The 20,053-nt window shown below is 43.6% G+C and overlaps 1 protein-coding gene across 1 annotated transcript in view; it reads left to right on the top strand.

The window, feature by feature from the left end:
- The first annotated feature begins 359 nt into the window (after positions 1 to 359).
- Positions 360 to 20,053, top strand: part of pkp2 (plakophilin 2) — a 30,504-nt gene continuing 10,810 nt past the window's right edge. Inside the window, exons 1-9 of the mRNA XM_080757490.1 lie at positions 360 to 752; positions 6,315 to 6,388; positions 8,380 to 8,484; positions 9,593 to 9,989; positions 10,636 to 11,149; positions 11,934 to 12,075; positions 12,892 to 13,099; positions 16,392 to 16,569; positions 19,853 to 19,970. Of these exons, the coding sequence (XP_080613616.1) occupies positions 476 to 752; positions 6,315 to 6,388; positions 8,380 to 8,484; positions 9,593 to 9,989; positions 10,636 to 11,149; positions 11,934 to 12,075; positions 12,892 to 13,099; positions 16,392 to 16,569; positions 19,853 to 19,970 (2,013 nt within the window). The 5' untranslated portion in view covers positions 360 to 475. The remainder of the gene's footprint in view (positions 753 to 6,314; positions 6,389 to 8,379; positions 8,485 to 9,592; positions 9,990 to 10,635; positions 11,150 to 11,933; positions 12,076 to 12,891; positions 13,100 to 16,391; positions 16,570 to 19,852; positions 19,971 to 20,053) is intronic.

Raw genomic sequence — 20,053 nt, forward strand, 5'->3', positions numbered from 1 at the left:
AATGTATGTTTTGTAGTAATAAATCAAAATCTACAAAGTAAGTAGTAACTACAGTTTTCACATCATAAATGTAGTGTAAAAAAAGTAAAAAAAAAGAAGAAAAAAGTAGCCTACAATATTTGGATCTGAGATGTAGTGGAGTAGAAGTAAGAATATTGGAAATGGGAAAATACTCAATTAAAGTACAAATACCTGAAAATTGTACTAAAAGTATTATGCAGCTGTACCTAGTTACTTTCCATGCACCACTGGGGCCCTTCCTTTGTGCGTAATGTAATGTGACACCCCAGGCAGGACAGGTGACACCTGGGCGTCACCACGAAGCCACACCCTCTGCTCGTTGGTTGAACTGTCTGACTGTCGATACTACTCCTACTCTCTCTCACCTGGACGTTGTTGTTGTTAGTTAAAACCCCCACAACTGGACATAAACCTTTATGAATGAATCGTCCAGGGTCCGGCACACATCCCTGCGATGAGTTTGGAGCGTCTGAGGAGCCTGATGGACAGCGACCAGGCGTTCTTTAAGTCCGTGTTACCTGCCTCGCAGCAGGAGGATCGCGGTCAGGACACCAGCCTGGCTCTGCCTCGGGAGGAACGGTTGATCGTGTCTGCGAACTCTCCCACATCGACATCATCATCGTCCTCGATATGGCTCCAGAGTTCAAGCGAGCGCAGCTTGAGCCGGGTCCAACGGCAGGTTCAGCTCACACTGGCCCGCAGGGCCCAGGGGAAGAAAGCGGCGTCCAACGGTAAATAATATTATTATTATTATTATTATTATTATTATAGCCTGGCTAATAATAATTGTTATAGCCTCATGGATCTTTTTTTATTATATGGCTTCATTGTCCCCTTTTGGGAACCTATTGTTTACCTAAGACGCCCCAAATACAGAAAAGGTCAACTGACAACTATAGAGTCCGGACTTCCGAAACGGGGCTATGATAGCCCCGTTTCGGAAGTCCGGCTATCTAATGATTAGATAGATTAGATTATAAACATGACTGTCATGTCAGTCAACTTCACATTGTTTTGCGCACGTTGCACCGTTTACAATTTTAAAGTAACCATTTAAATTCAGGTTTTTAATATAAAGTGCTCACCTCCAGAGCCACGGATGTTATAATCCTCCCCGGGTGGGTATTAGAACCCGTGCATTCCTTATTGTTCAATAAAATGCATTTTGTATCAGATCGGTGGCCATGTTTCTCGGGGTTTTCTTTGGAGCATAATGCTTTCAACTAGGCGACGCCTATCGTTTGGAAGGTGTATTGCACTCTGATACATTATTATAACTCAATGAGTAAGTGGCCACCGATCGGATTAAATGCGTTTTATTGAACAATACGGAAGATACGGGTTCTAATACCGAGTCAGGGAGGATCCTTACATCCGTGGCTGTGGGGTGAGCACTTTATATTTGAAATCTGAATGTTTTATGTACACGTTAACGTTGTAAATGTAGCAATAAAGTGCGTAAAACTTTGTAGTTCCACCGTGACGAGTATCTAAGGCTAAAGGCTATGGCTGGGAAAGTGGTGTTTTTCTTAAATTACATGTAACATGACAACATCAGGCAAAACATGTTGAACCTGCAGTCAGCAGACGAGTGTCGCCTTCAAGTGACACTTATCAATTGGACTCATATTTCCACTGTACTTAAGTGTGTGTGTGTGGCTACTGTATATGGGTTACTTATACTACATACAGTAGCCCAGTGTTTCCCAAACAGTGGGTCGGGACCCATGTTTGGGTCGCGGACCAATTTTTATGGGTCACAACTCATGTAAAAAGCCAATTTTCTTTTCCTACATAAAAAAATCTATCTATCTATCTATCTATCTCTATATCTATCTAATTGCATACATTTCCAAACAAACAAATCTAAGAAATAAACAATAATAATAGGCCTACTTAAGAAGTAGTGAAAATACTGACCCTATTTATGGCTTATAGACTGAACACGTTTTATTTTAGAATATGGAGAAGAAGTCTGTGCGCAATAAGGTTTCAAATTAGAACCCAGAAATTAGAACCCAGCGTGCCAGACAGTTACATAATACATGGCCTTGTGTCTGTGTAGCTTTACTTAGTAATTTTTCCTTGCAAAGTGTTGCCCCAAAACTGTATTTATTTTATTTCATAATCTGGCTTGATGGTCTCAAAATATTTACATGTTGTCTGATATATTGTGACAGGCCTGAGAACAGTAAATACTCAAAGTTACATTTGTCATGATCTGACATGATAATTATAACATTGTGTTTAAACTAGCCATAGAAAATGCTATTATCCAAGTCAGGGGTTTACTCTGAGACTCTGACCCCCTTTCTGAAACCAGCTCCTCGCCACTCGCCCTACACACTTGCCCTCGATATGCGCGTTCGTTCACGCGAGGCTGCGCCATATTAAGTGTCGTCCGAAACCAAGCAGCCTTGAGTGGAAGTGGCTTATATAAAGCCCTCAACAGCGAGTCTGTGCCGATCTAGACTCGATTGCCTTGTGCAGCCCTGCTCTATGTCCGCATGGAAACCGCAACCTACAAATGTAAGAACCACCACAAATAAATGATAAATAAACTCCTCCTAAACAATCTTCATCTGATGCAGAATAGACAACACTCCAACTGATGTTCACAAGGGCTCTTTATTTACCCCACCGTGAAAAACTATAAATGAAACCACACAAACAAAACAACTTTAAAAAAAAAATGACAGTCACGCTGTATTTCCTTTTTCCATATTAATGAAATCCACATGTCACACAAACATTCACGATGCAATGCAATATAAGTGTACAAACAAAATAACAGGTAACACAATTGCATGATGGTAACCATGGCAACGAATGGTATCTGTTTCCTGTTTCTGCACAAGGAGGGCAGAAACAGAAGTTTTTTTATACCCAGCACCCTAATCAAGGGAACTTGATTCAGCTGGAGGGGCACTTCCTGACGAGGGAACCTCCCGAGAGCACTTCAAGTCAAGGGACTGGTTTCAGAAAGGGCCTGAGACTAAAGGTCTAACATAAACCCACATGTTTATGGCAAATATCTACATAGCTATGAATTTGATTATGGCTTCACACTTGTTATTTGTGTAGCAACAGTTTAATCAGCTCGTTATAGGTCTTATTTTACATTCCACAGACCAGAAGACAGAGCGCTCTGGACACGTTCAGGTGTTTAGACAGATATCTGGTGTTGTGTTTATAGAAGACAGAGCTCTGGACACGTTCAGGTGTTTAGACAGATATCTGGTGTTGTTTTTATAGAAGACAGAGCGCTCTGGCCACGTTCAGGTGTTTAGACAGATATCTGGTGTTGTGTTTTATCCAGAGATGTCTCCTCTCAAACAAGGACTTTCCCGGTCGGGCAAGCAGAAAGCAAACTCCACCCCTCCGAAAGTTTTATTTACCTGGGCAACCCTCGACGGCTGCAAGACAAGTGTATAGCTTTTTTTGTGTATAGCTACCAGTGCCGTTTCCAAGAATGACATTTTAGGGAGGCGAACTACAAAACTGAAAAATGTTAATGTTAAGAGAATATTCAAGTATAATCAATGTATGTATTTTCATCCAATTAGTAACCCATTTCAACATTGCAATTACAGCAGCAACATTAACAACAATCGTGTTCAAGCATGTAGCGATGTCTCAAAACATGAGAGGACGGGGCTTGTACTTGAAAATATCAGACCTTCAGTTACCGTAAATCTCTCTCAAACGCTAGCAGGCGAGAGGTTGTCAGTCTATCTGGTTTAACATGATCATTGTCTCAATTGACTCTTGTTCGCTTTCCCAGGGAAGTAGCTATAGTAATGACACAGTTCAGATCAGAGGTTTTTTGTGAGGTACCCTCACAAAAAACATGCAGTAATCCTGGACTCTAAACTGCCTTCCCCTGGCCAGCCGGGGCGCCTGATGGAGGGGAAAGGAAGGAACTGTTCCGTCCAACCAGGGAAACTCCCCCCTGTCACGTGTAAAGGAGCAATTTGGACACTCGGGCATGAAGCAAGCATGAGTTCAAGTCCGTTGCTCTCCCCATGTCCCCCATATATGGGGACTAGGTTGGCGGAGGGTGTGTAGAGCCCAGGATCACATTAGATAATTGACACAGCACACAGGGGTGAAAAATGGGTAAAAGCGTGGGATAAAAAATATATATATATTAAAAAAAACACTAAAGGTTTTCAAAGAGATTGTACCTGCCAGGTGAGTAGGCTACAGGTGATGGGCCCAGACCCCCACACCTCGCACCCCATGAGACAAAAGCAGAAATCGAAAATGTCATTCCTATATGAGTGACGGTCGCGGTACAGAATGGACGAGCGAGCCCCTGAATGTCCCCCTGAATGGGCGAGGAGCTAATCTGCTGCCCACTAATAGTTCTTGGGTTTTGTGGTGTTTTTCAAAGGGAGTTGGGGAGGCAGCTGTTTGTTTGATTGATTGATTGATTGACATTTTTATTTCACAGTGTCAAACGAAGTCGATACAAAAACTGCTACTTTGAGGACTAAACCGAAAAGCACTAGACTTGTTTACATCAGGGTCCTCCATTTTCAATTCATCAGAACATTTAAAGACCATGAAAAAAAAAAACAGGGAAATCATCTAATCATCTGTCGTCAATCATTATCATCTCCCGTGTCGCCTCCCTTGCCTCTATGGTAGATGCGTGCCTGATAGCTACTCTTATTTGAATAACCTGGAGGCTGGAGCCTAGGTGAAACCAATTCATTGACATTTAAACTATTTTAACCCATTTTGACCTGGGAACGATTCTGCAAAAGATTCTGCAAAAGACTGTTTTCTTGAAAAAGCAGTTTCTCTATGTCAGTCGTTCTCAAACACTTTCATGTCACTTTTCATGATTCTTCAAAAATAGCAGACCTACCGTACAAGCTCGTAGCGCGCCACTCGGTGGCGCGCTATGAGCTTGTAGATCTGCTATTTTTCAATAGCTAAAGCATAAAGTAACATAATGCTAACACCAAAAGGGGTTCCCACCTTAACCCATTCTGACCGGGCACCCATTTTGGTGTTGGCATCATGTTATGCTTTAGCTATTGAAAAATAGCAGATCTACAAGCTCATATCGCGCCACCGAGTGGCGCGATACGAGCTTGTAGGTCTGCTATTTTTGAAAAATTCCAAGAACGACTGACATTTTTAGAATCTGATCTCAGGTCAGAATGGGTTAATCAGACCAGTGTGTGTCCCGTGGAAACCTCGTATGAATCTGATCTCAGGTCAGAATGGGTTAAACACTGGCGTATGCACTGTAGAACAGTGTTGATTTTGACAGCACATTTGGATTTAGTTTTAGTCATAGTCTTTGGAATGAAACTTCATTTAGTTTTAGTCATATTTATTTTAGACAGTGTTAGTCTACTTTCAGTCGACTAAATCTACAGTTGATTTTGTCGACTAAAATGTATTTTGGCGAGCCTTGATGCCGTCGTTGTAATGGCTGATTTTATGCACATGCTGAAAATAGCAGATCGACGGAATTGTCAATATATTTAGTTTTAGTCATCGTAGCTAAGTTTTCATTTAGTTTCCAATTAGTTTTCGTCAGTGAAAAAAGTTTTTCACACATCTTTAGTCGACGAAATGAACACCTCATGGATCCATAGGCTACTGTTTCACCACACACACACACACACACACACACACACACACACACACAGTACACCTCTAAACAATAGGTTCTGTGGTGGTGGTCAAGCGTAGACTGGTTTGTCTGCTTCTATTGTTGGGAAGTCGAGCGGTAACTGTAGACGCTGGGAGCAGCACGTTGCTGTCCAAAATGATCCATAGGTCGTGATGAGCCCAAAGGGAGATGTTTTTGGGTTTTTTATTTTTGCATATGACAATAGTGTGTGTTAAATTCAACGTAACTCTACCGTACTTTGTCATTGTCGGTACTATAGGCTGTAAACATTTTGAACACACCAAAGCATGCAATGTGAATGCCATGCTTTTGCAACTTTCAACAACTAATCATACAAATACATATTTATTGATTTATAGAAACGATATGTAATATAATAAAATCTACTGTTGTGCGACGAATTATAAAATAGTCGATAAAGGATAAAGGATTTGTTTATGTACTATAAAATATTAAGAACCCAGCTTCTTGAAAATTCGTTTAATCAATCAATTATTAATAGAATAACCGCTATCAAAATAAGTTACAGCCGCTATCGAATAGAATAGACTTTATTTGCCATTTGCACAAGTGCAAGTGTATCGAGGACCAGATTACATGTAGCCTGCGGTAATGAATTTGCATCCATGTCTTTCAGGGAGTATCCATTTACAGAAAAGCATCTCATTTCAAAGCCCAGATCCCAGAAATGGAGCTTCACTAAGCATGAAGGTAAGACGCACGCACGCACGCACGCACAATACAATGACATCCATAATGTCAACAGTATTATCAGTACAATAACCACACCCTGCAGTGAATAGAATGATACAGTATCCGTTCAGAATGTCAGAACTCAGTCTGCATGCATGCATTAAAGTTCTCAGTCGCAACGACTGATGTCAGTCAGTCACTTGGATTCCATAGAAGCCAGCGTGTTTTCTACGGAATGTTTGTGCAGTGAAAGTAGCCTATATGTACAAGCTCTCAATGTGTCTGCTTGTAGATTGGTTCTATCTAAGGTTATTATTATTTTAAGATTAGAGCACAGCATTACAGCATTTGACCACTTCAAATGCTCTAAAGTGTTCAGAAGCATCTTCCATCAACTCTCTCTGTGATTTTTCTTCACCTGGTTGGCTGTATGTAGAACAGCAGGAAAGATATCACTATAAAACCTAACTTTACACATTGTGTTATTGTTTAGGAAACATTGCTAGGGAGGCGCGTGCTCCTTTCACCCTGTTTCACACATAATCACACAAGATACTGAACCTTAGCTTCAGTAGGAGTTTTGTCCCCTCAGCTATCGTGGCATTAATCAAAACGCCCCGCCGATGGGATGGTTCTGTGTACAGCAGGGACCTCATGTTTATGTATTGTCTCGGTGATTTGGTTTTCCTGTGCTATGCGTTTGTTTTGTTGTAGGTGTTCTGAACACACCTGTGAAGATGAAATATCCTTCGGGACTATAAAGATTACTATTACATATTCATGAAACCCACAGACAGACCTGACCACATTCAACCTCGCCTCGCTCCATATTTAGGGCAAAATAGGGACGCCCTGTGGAAAGTGGTTAAATATCGGGACACTTCAGATGCCTATTTGCTGATACTGATGATGTCAAAGATGAGACTCTAGATTAATCTACAGTGCCTATATTTATTTTATTAGAATGTGAATAAAAATATGTAGCTCTTAAATATTCACAATTTCCTGAATGTTTATGAATGAATGAATGAATTAACTTGGTAAAGTGTCTTGGGACGGGATGATGTGTTGATACTGATAGCCATTAATTATGAAATCTTCCAAAAACTTTAATAAACAATATCACATTCACTTCCCAGTTCCCACACATAAACTACACAAAATATTTGGTTAAAATGAAAACAAAACAGAAATGAATATACATCACATATGTTTTCTTTGTCCGTGTGTCCCATGCTTTCTCTATATATTCTGCAAGTGCAAATATCTTATGTTAGAAAAACCATGCAAGTCACTCTGCGGCACTTAACCACATCAGATCTATGTTTTTACACCTGTTAAAGTATCTTTTGACATAGCTCATCATGGTAAAGTACACTGGGCAATAGAAAACAAAATGGACCTCATTCTCAATGTCGTTTATATCACAGTAAGTGCAAATCCGTTCTTCTATAACTCCTCTATACCGACCAGTTACAGGAGTTTTCACTACATGTTGTTTGTGATATGAAATGTAAGCTTACCCTAATCACAGTAAACATCATGTCTTCAGTCATTTTCAAGTTACTGTAGTCAGTACTAGTCACTTCAGTTCAGCACAGCTGTATTGTATTGTAGTATTGAATCGAGAATCGTTCTGAATAGAGAATCGTTGTGAATCTGGAAAAATCGATTTTGAATCGAATCGTGACCCCAAGAATTGGAATCGACTCGAATCGTGAGACACCCAAAGATTCACAGCCCTATTAATTAAGCGATATTACACGATATTAAAATCTAATTATTTTCATGACAGATGTGGCCACTACGACCACAAAGTCCCCAAGAAAATCGCTATAGTATAGCGCAACCCAGTCAGCTGTGCTCTGGGGCGTTCCTTCCATCATGCTCGTTTGAAGCACGACTATTGATGGCTGTTTCAACCAATCGGCTTGCCGTCGCCTCGAATGGACCTGTTGTATAATCCTTCATTAATCCTCCTCTCCCCCCCCCCCCCCCCGCCCATATAGGCACATTATTTTCCCTCTGCTTCTCAGACTCGGGTGAACGGAACAGGCTTTAGCCAGCGCTCCCTCTCCAGCGGTCACTTACGAAGACCCTCCCGCAGGATAGAGGTAATAATAACAATAATAACTAGGAATGCATTCTGTCGAGGTGCCAACTTGTGCATTGCACACAAGTAGGCCATACATGGCCTACTTGTGTGCAAGCAGAGTGCGCAAGTATTGCTACTAACTGATGTCTATTACAACTGCTGTTCTAAATCCTTTAGACTCGTTATTGACCTTATAATTACCAACCTTGAAACGTACCTTAGTTACGTCATCAAAAATAGTGGGGCGGTTTGGGAAATATCTAGGCAGGCAGTCGTGTAGATAGGAAGGTGCAAGACCATTGAGAGCTTTATGAACCAGTAAATCAAAACTAAACACAATCGGAAGCCAACGCAGTGAAGCCACAACTGGAGTATAGCCTCGGAAACCCAGACGTTTTTATTTCCAGGGAGGAAAGAAAAAGTCTGGGACCGAGTCCACTTCAATTCGGCATAGAGTATAGCGCAAATGTCGATCACTCTCTGCTGATTTCATTTTGTTAAATTGACACACACACACACACACACACACACACACACACACACACACACTCCTCTCTCTCTCTGTCGCTCTAGTTAATTAGTCTCATGTCACGCAGCTGCGTCTAGATTCTCCCGGCGGATCCTGCAAAACGACGTAACTACTCGCCTACACAAAGCCTGCTAGACCTTACGGTAAAAGTCTATTCTCGGAGCTGGAAAGCGTCTCAGGTCCCCAGCTTCTCTCTAAAATGCACTATTTTAATCATCAAATGAAATGAATCCAACCAGATCGGCGCAGGCAAAACCCGGAAATGCCGTAGTAGAAGAAATGACATTGTGTTATTAAAATGGCACAAAGTGCATTTCAGAGAGAAGCTGGGGACCTGAGATGCTTCCCAGCTTCGAGAATAGACTTTTACCGTAAGGTCTAGCAGGCTTTGTGTCGGTGAGTATAGTTACGTCGTTTTGTTTATTTGCTGGGAATTGTAAACACTCGCACGGGAGTGAGAATTATCACCAGAGGGCTGCGGAAGCCGGAAGGGACTTCCACATAGGGCGTCAGAGAGAGACTCGCTGTATAAGCACTGGACCAGGGCTAAGGTGGACCCCCAGGCTACAACTGGAGTAACATTGTTCTCTCCTCTCAGGTGTCTCCCAGCCCTTCGCCGCTCCCCCCTCGCAGCGCCCTGTACTCCTGCGCTGCCCCGGGCGCCACCGCCACCTCCACCCTACGCTTCGCCACCCACACCCTCCCCGGTCCCGCCCAGCCCAGGATGACCATGGGCGCCGTTCTGGAGCGCTCGCACTACTACAATCCCCGCCACCACCACCACCAACACCATCGTCGCTACGCCTTCTCCGAGGTGCCGCGCGGCTCGCCGCGGCTGCCCGCGGTGTCCACCTTCGACGCCAACAACAACAACACCAGCACGCCCGCCCCAGTGCATGGTGGGCATCATGTGTCCGCCCGCGCCACCACCACCGCCACCGCCGCCCGCAACCACTACAACCACGCATTCAACCAGACACTGGGTTCTCACCAAGGTTAGTATTATTAGTTATACTTTTTTTTCCTTTTTTGTTTTAGATTTCAGTTTTAGTTTTGATTTGTTTACAATTCTTTTCTAGATTTCAATTATTATTATATACAGTAACATACATTAACCACTTCAGCCCTGTTTGCTAGTTGTTGATTGCATTAAACAATGTTAAACTCACCAACATTGCAGCTGTACGAAAAGCTTGAATTATCCTCTTTCTATCTGCAAAGTTTTTGTTTTATAAAAATCCACCATAGAAACGTTATGAGCTAACTTTCTGTCAAGAAATGCCCTGCATTTGATTTATATAATTATATTATTATACAAGTGTCAGAGTTTGGAAGTGCTTGTTTTCCATAACGCAACATTTAGCTGCCTCCTGCATTATGTGACATTTAGAACCAGGTGGTACGGCAGGACGGTTGAGTGATTTCCAACGAGCGCTTCCAAACTCCAACACTCCAACATGCTGCGCAATGTTTTGCCACTCAGTCTAGATGAGGGGGGGGGCGTGTCCTGATGGGAAAATCATGCCTGTGCATACTCACTATTACACTATCACTATCACCCTAGGGTGAGTGTTTACTGAGTGTTTCTACATTGCAGTAGCCTATTTATACTTAAGTAACACGTGTGTACTTTTCCTCCAGTGTTCTCAGACAGCACGCTGCATCACCACGGCGGCGGCAGCCCCCTCCCCCCAGACGACGGCTCCCCGCCGCCGCCGGCGCGCGCTCGCCACCGAACCGTCGCCAACGTCGTCCGCAGGGCGTCGACCACCGCGGCCAGGAGGAGACAGGCCGTGGCGTACGGGACCCCCCAGGGTGGGGGCGCGGGCCAGCGGGACCAGGCCCTGGCCTGGCTGGCCCACATGAGGAGGGAGGGGGGGGACGGGGACGGGACCACCCCTGGTGGCCAGCGGGACGACGGCGCCCTGGTGCCCTGGCTGGCCCACATGAGGGGGGAGGTGGAGGGAGAGGTGGAGGAGGCGGGGGCCGACCACCAGGACCACCAGGACGGAGGAGGGCCGAGGTTGGCCCTGAGGCGGGACTCATACTCGGCCTCGTCTGTGGTCAGCATGGAGGTGGACCTGAGCAGGACCATGCTGGAGGACCAGGATGTTCTTCCCCTTCAGCACATCCACATCCAGGACGTGGTGCCGCTGTAAGATATTGTTTCTGCCTACACACATACTGTACGTCACGTCACGTGTTTACACATGCGTGCGTCACGCGTGACGTTTCATCCAGGACGTCGTGGGCTGCGCCGTTTTGAACTGGGGCTAAACAGTCGGTTTTAAAACCGATGGGAACAGAAGTCGTGAAAATTCGGGGTTTCCGTCGTTTTTTGTCGTTGGCTTCATTAAAGCGCCACCTGGTGGTCACCAGTTTTGGCTTGTTGTTGCCAATTAGCCCATTATTATAAAAAAAGGAATAAAATGTAATTCTATTATGCATGTAGTGTGTGCATGTCATCACCTGCACAACAGATTAGAGGAACTTTCAAAATATGGATTATTAAAAAAAAGAGAGGAAAAAAAAAGAATAATAATTATCGTCCATGGCAATCAGTGCATAATTGGATTAAACTCGTCTTAACATCTCTGGCACTTAAACTGTAGTGTTTTATTGCCTTTTCAGTTTTTAAATTGTCAGCCGACTACTTTGAAGGGCTTGCGTCTTAGTTCGATATAAACAAAGGTCGGCGCCCCAAAATACCCGTATGTGAATGTTGCTCTTCTCTCCAATTCCTTTTCGTGGCTGGGGAACAAGGAAGGGTGTGTGTGTGTGTGTGTGTGTGTGTGTGTGTGTGTGTGTGTGTGTGTTTGTGTGTGTGTGTGTCTTTTGAATACATTTTATTTTGGATCTGGTCGATCTCCACTGGCTCATCCGTCTATGACTCATCCTCTTGTCCCTTCCTCTGCGCCGCCATTCGTTGTCCTGTCCAGGAGGTCGGAGGTCAAGGCGGTGGAGTTGACGTTGGAGCGCGCCGTGAACCTGCTGACTCAGCAGGAGGACGAGGACGCGCTGGTGAGCGCGGCCGAGTTCATCCAGAAGCAATGCTTCAACAGCACCGACGCCAAGAGGATGGTGAGTTCAATCATCTGGGTTTTTCACTGTAGTAGCTTTTTTTGTGTGCATATTTTCCTATATATATATATAGACATTCAAAATGTGTAATACAATAAATCATTGTCTTCGTGTAAGTGACCAACTGGGGAAGTTTCATGGTGATAACAATTTAATATGGTTGTGGTTTTGCACACTCAATCCAATTTCCAATTTGATCTGTTCTGTTATGAAGCCACGCAGGTTCATAGTAGCCAACTGCTTTCAACGACACTGGGCCATGTAATTAAATTAATCAGTTCTTAACTTCTTAGATACTTTGAATATACTGTAGCTTTCAGTCCTGAGTCCTGACGCACAAATGGAGTTGAAGAAGAGTCAGGCTTGAAGAATGATTGGAGACCAAGCCTGTGTTGAGGTTGATAAGAAAGTCACAAGGATATTCACGAGATCTCTGTATCTTGTCGAGGAGTGTAATATTTCTCAGAGGTGTGCCTCTCTTATGGCTAAAGTCCTGCCATCAAATGGCAATCATGTCACTTTGTATTGCCTTGAAGCTGTTCATGACCTTTTGTGACCTTTATGGCTTAACCTCCTGTCTCTCAATTTGTCTTATCTCTCTGCCTCCATCACCCTCCCTATCTCTCCTTCTGTCTCTTGCTCCCTCCGTCAATGTTCTTCTCTTCTCTTCTCTTCTCTTCTCTTCTCTTCTCTTCTGATGAATTGAAAATGGAGGACCCTGTTGTGAACAAGTCTTAGTGCTTTTTCTCGTTTGAAATGTACCCACTCTACAAACTGTGAATAAAATCAAAACTCTCCACCTCCCCTCCCCTCCAGGTGTTCTACCTGCACGGTATCCCTAAGCTGCTGTCCGTGCTGCAGAGTGACTGTGAGGAAGGACAGAGGGCCGCGGCGGGAGCCCTGAGGAACCTGGTGTACCAGAGCAACGAGAACAAGATGGAGGTGAAGGACAGCGGGGGCGTGGCCACCATCCTCATGGCGCTGAAGAGCAACCGTGAGCTGGACACCAGACGCCAACTCTCCGGTCAGTCTGGCTCTCTGCCAGTACAATTTACTATTAGAGGCATTAAACACAATGAGTACCACCTGGTGGACGAAATTGGTGGCGCTTGGGGTGCCACGTGATGAGAAGCAAGTCCACCATGACACGCGTCCGGTTTTGGATGCCATCGTGGATGCTAAAGCAATAACATCAATGCTAAGCAAGCTAAAACGAGGTCCGTCCTTGCTCTAGAAAGTTTAGAGAAGGGAGAAGAGTCTGGGACGTGTGGAGCGTTGTCCAGGGTGTTTTAGAGAAGGGAGAAGAGTCTGGGACTTGTGGAGCGTTGTCCAGGGTGTTTTAGAGAAGGGAGAAGAGTCTGGGACTTGTGTAGCGTTGTCCAGGGTGTTTTAGAGAAGGGAGAAGAGTCTGTGATGTGTGGAGCGTTGTCCAGGGTGTTTTAGAGAAGGGAGAAGAGTCTGGGACGTGTGGAGCGTTGTCCAGGGTGTTTTAGAGAAGGGAGAAGAGTCTGGGACGTGTGGAGCGTTGTCCAGGGTGTTTTAGAGAAGGGAGAAGAGTCTGGGACGTGTGGAGCGTTGTCCAGGGTGTTTTAGAGAAGGGAGAAGAGTCTGGGACGTGTGGAGCGGTGTCCCGGGTGTTTTAGAGAAGGGAGAATAGTCTGGGACGTGTGGAGCGTTGTCCAGGGTGTTTTAGAGAAGGGAGAAGAGTCTGGGACGTGTGGAGCGTTGTCCAGGGTGTTTTAGAGAAGGGAGAAGAGTCTGGGACGTGTGGAGCGTTGTCCAGGGTGTTTTAGAGAAGGGAGGAGAGTCTGGGACGTGTGGAGCGTTGTCCAGGGTGTTTTAGAGAAGGGAGAAGAGTCTAGGACGTGTGTCTGGATAAGGAGCTAGCTAGGCTGACTGAGAAATCACATGAGTTACCGTGTTGCAGCTTTCCGTGCTCAGACACAGGGACACAAGAAATCCATATAGCACATGCAGTGGGGTGCATACTTAGTTCAGACTAGTCATTGGTTAGACATGGGTTAACGTTAGGTTTAGGTGTGCTGCCCCGTGGGAGGTTATGCAGTACCTAGCATTGAATGGAGGTTGAAACATGTCCATTCATACTGCTCAGATTTGAAACGGTTTCAGGTGAACATTTAGTCCCACTGAGGTTGGAATGTAGGTCACGTAACACGTGTGTGTGTTCATAAAAGCACTAGGTATAGTGCCTCAGGCCAAGCCCAGCAGAGTACAGAGGATTTAAGGTGCACAATGTGGTAGAGTCCATAGTTTCGGCTGTACTGTAGTGTACTGTAAACTGTACATACTATAATCACATAGTAGTGTCACGATATGTGACGGATATATCTGTCTAGAAATAAAATGGTGCGTCATTATTATTATTATTATTATTATTATTATTTCTTTTTTTTTTAGGGTTTTCTTTAGATAGACACAAGGACAACACAGCAGACTTACATACAAGACAGTTACTTACATAAAAACAACAATGAATAAACAAGGAAAAAAAATAGAACTAAATAATTAAAATAAAATGAAAAATAGCTAATAAATAATAGTTTCCAAGTGGTACATGGGTTGTATAATGTATGTGTGCACGTTAAGGTGGGTTCCGTCCTAAACAGAGTCAAATGCGCTCTTCAATATGATTTAAAAAGGGGGTCTATATACCTCTACAAATACATCTGCCTTATTTTGTGTTTCATACTTGAGTCTCTCCAGTGGTAGTATTGACATTATTTGGGCCATCCACATAATATGTTCTGAGGGTATTTCATCTGTCTTCCAAAAAAATAAGATACATTTCTTTGCTAAGAATCTAAATAGATCAAATAATTTCCTATGAGCAGAGCTCAACTTTACATTTGGGTCTGCCCCCAACAGGTATAACAGAGGAGATTTTCTCAATTTTACTTTAAGGATTTTTTCAATTTGATCATGAATTATTTGCCAAAATGGTTTGATTTTTGGACAAAACCAGAACATATGTGGGTAGGTAACCAAATGCAGTTTGTATCTGTTACATAGGGGAGAGTTCTCCCTGGACATTTTGTTTAGACAAACAGGGGTTAAGGCTTCTGAATTCTAACGGTTTTCTGAAAAACCTATGTTTCTATGTCAGTGGTGCTCAACTGTTTCCATGTCAAAGGACCCCCAGAATTATCTGTATTTGGCCGCCGACCCCAATTTGAAAAAATGTTGTTCCAGGGACCTCCCAGAAGCAAAGATTTGAGTTCAAACGTTCGCTCTGAAAGAATATAATATTCAAAGATTTGTGCCACATTTGCACGATTAAAAAAAAAATTGCAAATGTACGCGCACGCACGCACACACACGACACAACCAATCGACCAAACGCCCCCAGAACGAACAGGGACGGACGTGGGTTCAGTTCTTCACTTAGAGCGGGGATTGAACGCTGTAGTTCAGATCTTTGCAGCCTTAAGGTGTGTGTGTGTGTGTGGTGTCTTGTGTCGGTGCTTGTATTGTCGGCCTGTAAAAGGCCAGCTCGCTCAGCACTTCTTTACTGTCCTTATTACGATACGTGTCTTAAGAGCTCTGAAGTGTCCGGTTCCTATCCACAAGGCCCGGCGGGTTCGTAGAGCCCTGAAGTGTCCAGTTCCTTCCCACAAGGCCCGGCGGGTTCGTAGAGCTCTGAAGTGTCCGGTTCCTTCCCACAAGGCCCGGCGGGTTCGTAAGATGAAGCTGTGGGTTGAATGAGTGCGTTTGTGTTACACGTACGATCTTTACCACAGGCCGTTGTGGATGTTTGCCCCTAATAACCTCTATGTTCTGGCGTTGTCCTTATGTTACACAAAATGTATCCAAAAGCCAGAGATCTTTTTGTGCACAGTTGCATTCTGGGACCTTACCATTCGCTTTAGAATCGGGGAGATTCATTGGTACTCCTGAGGAGGACAGAGTGTGTTTAATGTGTGTGATTTGAAAGAAATGTTAAATTAAATTCATTTTTTGTTTTACTGCCCATTATATGATGAATTAAGACATGTATTATTTTGTAAAATGACAACCATCTGTGTTAACTTTTTCTGGTTAGAGGACCACGAAAAACTAGGGGGAAAAAGGCATATATTGTACACTTGTGCAATGATTTGTATGGTGTATCCTATAAGTCAATGTGGGCTGGGCACCTCAGGTGCATGACACATAAATAAAGTATCTATCTATATACTTTACTGGAGTATTTTCCAATACTTTTACTTTTACTCCGCTACATTTTGGAGGCAAATATTGTACTCCAATACAATTATTTGACAAGCTTTAGTTACTAGTTATTCTTGTTCTCTCTCCAGGTGTGTTGTGGAACCTGTCCTCTCATGACCTCCTGAAGGAGCACCTGTCCCGGGAGGCGCTGTCCGTGCTGACCAGCACCGTCCTGGTTCCCTGCTCCGGCATCTCCGAGGGAGAGAACCCCAAGGACGACCTTCTGGCCGACCCGGAGGTCTTCCACAACGCCACGGGCTGCCTGAGGTATGCCTGTACTGTAGTCACTGTATAGGGATGAACCCATTCAGACATTTTGGGGCGATATCGATATAATTAATTGCTCTTATGGCCGATAGCCGATGTCGACATGATCTCATTCTGTGTTAAAATAATCACACCCGTGTGAAGTGAGGGGCGCTCTTATCATCATCATATTGTACATAATCATATACGTCACATTCCGTGCTCAGCCAATCAAATCATCACAACAGTCATTCCGACCAATCTCTTTTGGCGTCTTCACTTTTCTGCCCTCACGTTTATCTTCAATGTGTACTTTGCTCAGCCAATCAAATCACCGCTATGGGGGTGATCAGCCAATCACAAGCCAATGTTTGTGTTCACACAGACCCACAAAGCAGGGCATAGGAGGGGCTACCAGTTAGTTTTACATTGACCAGGTGTCCATGATTTGACGTGAGAACCAGCAGATTTGTGGCTCCACCATAGAGTATTAAAGCTGTTATATTGTAGTGTGTGTGTGTGTGTGTGTGTGTGTGTTTACTTTGCATGCGTGCACAAACACGGCACTGTTGTCAAAATGACAGGCCGTGTTTCTGACACTTTCCATTATAAGGAGGATATTTCATAATAATGTGAACAAGCGGAACTGAGCTATTAAAATCCTAACTGTGTGGGCTGTGAGGAGGTAGTAATTTTCTCCTGGTTAATTATAGTTGTTCTGCACGCTGTTATTAGGGAGTGAACAATCTGCCGCCATTGTGTTAGTTTTAAAATGCCCTCGTCAGAATCCTGTTGGAGTGCATAATAATCTGCCATTTAGCCCATTCTGACCTGAGATCAGATTCATACCAGGTTTCCACTGGACACACACTGGTCTGATCAACCCATTCTGACCTGAGATCAGATTCTAAAAATGTCAGTCGTTCTTCGATTTTTCAAAAATAGCAGACCTACAAGCTCGTATCGCGCCACTCGGTGGCGCGATATGAGCTTGTAGATCTGCTATTTTTCAATAGCTAAAGCATAACATGATGCTAACACCAAAATGGGTGCCAGGTCAGAATGGGTTAGGAGATACAGAAACCCTTATTAGAGGCAGAGCCCCTTACAGTATGTGAGGCTTCTGGAATGCAAATAAACAGGATGAGAATGCCCACTGTTGACTGTAGTCGGAGACATCCTTAGATTACAGCTCTGTGACAGCTTGATGATGATAAATCCGCTGGGAATAATCTTCTTTTTGTGGAGGAAGGAAAAGCCATACGATACCTACCGCATTGACTCCCCCCCCCCCCCCCTATAAAATCTGATATTATTGTCTACTCTCCAGTCTCCACCAGGCCGAAGGCATGGGGAGAGATAGCTCTGGTCCATAGCCTTCTACTGCTTCTACCATTCTGTCCTATGGGACTCTCAAATCGAAATCAGACCAGCCTCTCCTCGTTAGCGTAAATAAAAAGAACGTTTTTGCTACTCACCAAAACAAAGGCGGGGTGTGTCATTAGAAAGACTACTTTCCTTAGTGGACGCACTCTGAGCCCCCCATCACACGTATAAACGGTACTTTTTGGCCAGAAAGGGATTTATTTTCACCGGGGGAAAAATATTCTCTATGAGGCAGTTCTCTGGGCAATATCGGTAGAGGGCGCATTGGAGTATTTTTTTTGGCCAAAAAGTACCGTTTATACGTGTGGTGGGGGGGCTCAGAGTGGGTCCACTAAGGAAAGTAGGCTTTCTAATGACACAACCCGCCTTTGTTTTGGTGAGTAGCAAAAACGTTCTTTTTATTTACGCCAAAGAGGAGAGGCTGGTCTGATTTCGAATTGAGATTTAAAACCGAAAGTCCCATATAGCCTTATACTGCAGGGCAGAATCGTAGAAGCAGTAGAAGGAGATGGAGCAGAGCTAGGGGAGAGTATGTTTTGCACTCCGTCAGTCAGTCAGTGTGTGTGTGTGTGTGTGTGTGCGTGCGTCCGTCCGTCTGTGTACAGCTAATCTCCGGCACCGTTCGTTCGGTCGATGCCAAACTGTGCACACACACTTCCTGGATGCCAACGACGAACCTCTGCCCCACATTTTCCACAATGGCCTGTTATAGCACCACCATGAGGACACATTTTAGCAGAACACATTTCTTTATAATGCTCGTACAGATTTTATCCATACATCACGGACATCGCTATACACTATCTCTACCGTCATGTGATTTAATACGGACCGCTCCGCTTCCCCATATCCCATCCACAATTGCTAAGATTGCCTTCCAAAGTTTGCAGGATTTGTCCATTTCCAATAAAAATGTCTCAAATCATTAACGCAGTGTGAAATGAGGCAGATTTTTTGTAAAACACATTTCTGTAGATTACGCGCACATATTTCATCCATACACATCACACAAATCGGTACACTTTCTACATAGAGACAGAGACACGTAACGGTGTATTCAATCTCATTACTGTCTCTGTCCAGTCAGTTTAGACTGAGCTTGCCCAGTCTAACATTGAAGAGAGGGGGTGGAAAAACGACAAAAGATAGCCTACTTTGGCAGCCCTTGTGCATGCAAATTTCTGTTGGTAGAAAACCAGTCTGTGTGTCTCTCTCTCTCTCTCTCTCTCTGTAGACAGAGAGAGAGCACTGTTTTTCCTTTATTTTCTGACGATGAGTTCTCAGAGTGAGTTGTTGTTGTTATCATAGAAGGAGGAGGAGGAGGAGTGGTCTCCTAGCAACCACAACGAAAAGACTAAATTATTTATCCACGTACCTCCTTCTCTTTGTCTCTATTTTTTGAGGGGCGCTATACTGTAGTAACTGTACACAGGTTTAATGTTTGTGTTTAGTTCAATGTTTGTTTTGTAAATGCATTGACAATGAAGGGAAAATGTATGTCATAATGTGTCATTTACGTCATGTTGTCTCTTTATTGTTAATGGCGTTTGATTTTTGGGTTCTGTACAGTATGTACAGTATTCAAAAATGTAAAAAAAAAAAAAGAATATGCTGCTATATAAATATTAGAAGTTTTTCAGAAAACTTAAGTCAGGATTTAGAAGGCCTTTTTGGGTTCTGCCCTGTAATTATGATCATATAAATGATATAGGAGCGCTTGTTGTAAATACCACACATGTTGATTGGTGTTATGATCGTTAATAACAGTAAATACTCCAGGGGGCTACTGTATATTCTGTGTTGGCTTATAATGTTAGGACGTCTAGCTTTACTGGCTGATCACTATGATTTAACGAGAATAAATTAACAAATCGTTTCCTAGTGATTTTGACAGTGTTTCTTTTTCCTTTTTTTTCAGAAACGTAAGCTCGGCTGGACCAGACGGCCGTAAAGCCATGAGAGAATGTGACAATCTGATCGACTCTCTGGTCTACTACGTTAGACGGACCATCGCCGACTACAAACCGGATGATAAGGTACATTATGAAACTACAAACCATTTATAAAACTACAAACCAGATAAGGTTCATTATTAAACTACAAACCAGATGATAAGGTA

Source organism: Protomyctophum bolini (genome assembly GCF_963924005.1).
Source record: "Protomyctophum bolini genome assembly, chromosome: 23".
Lineage (NCBI taxonomy): Eukaryota > Metazoa > Chordata > Actinopteri > Myctophiformes > Myctophidae > Protomyctophum > Protomyctophum bolini.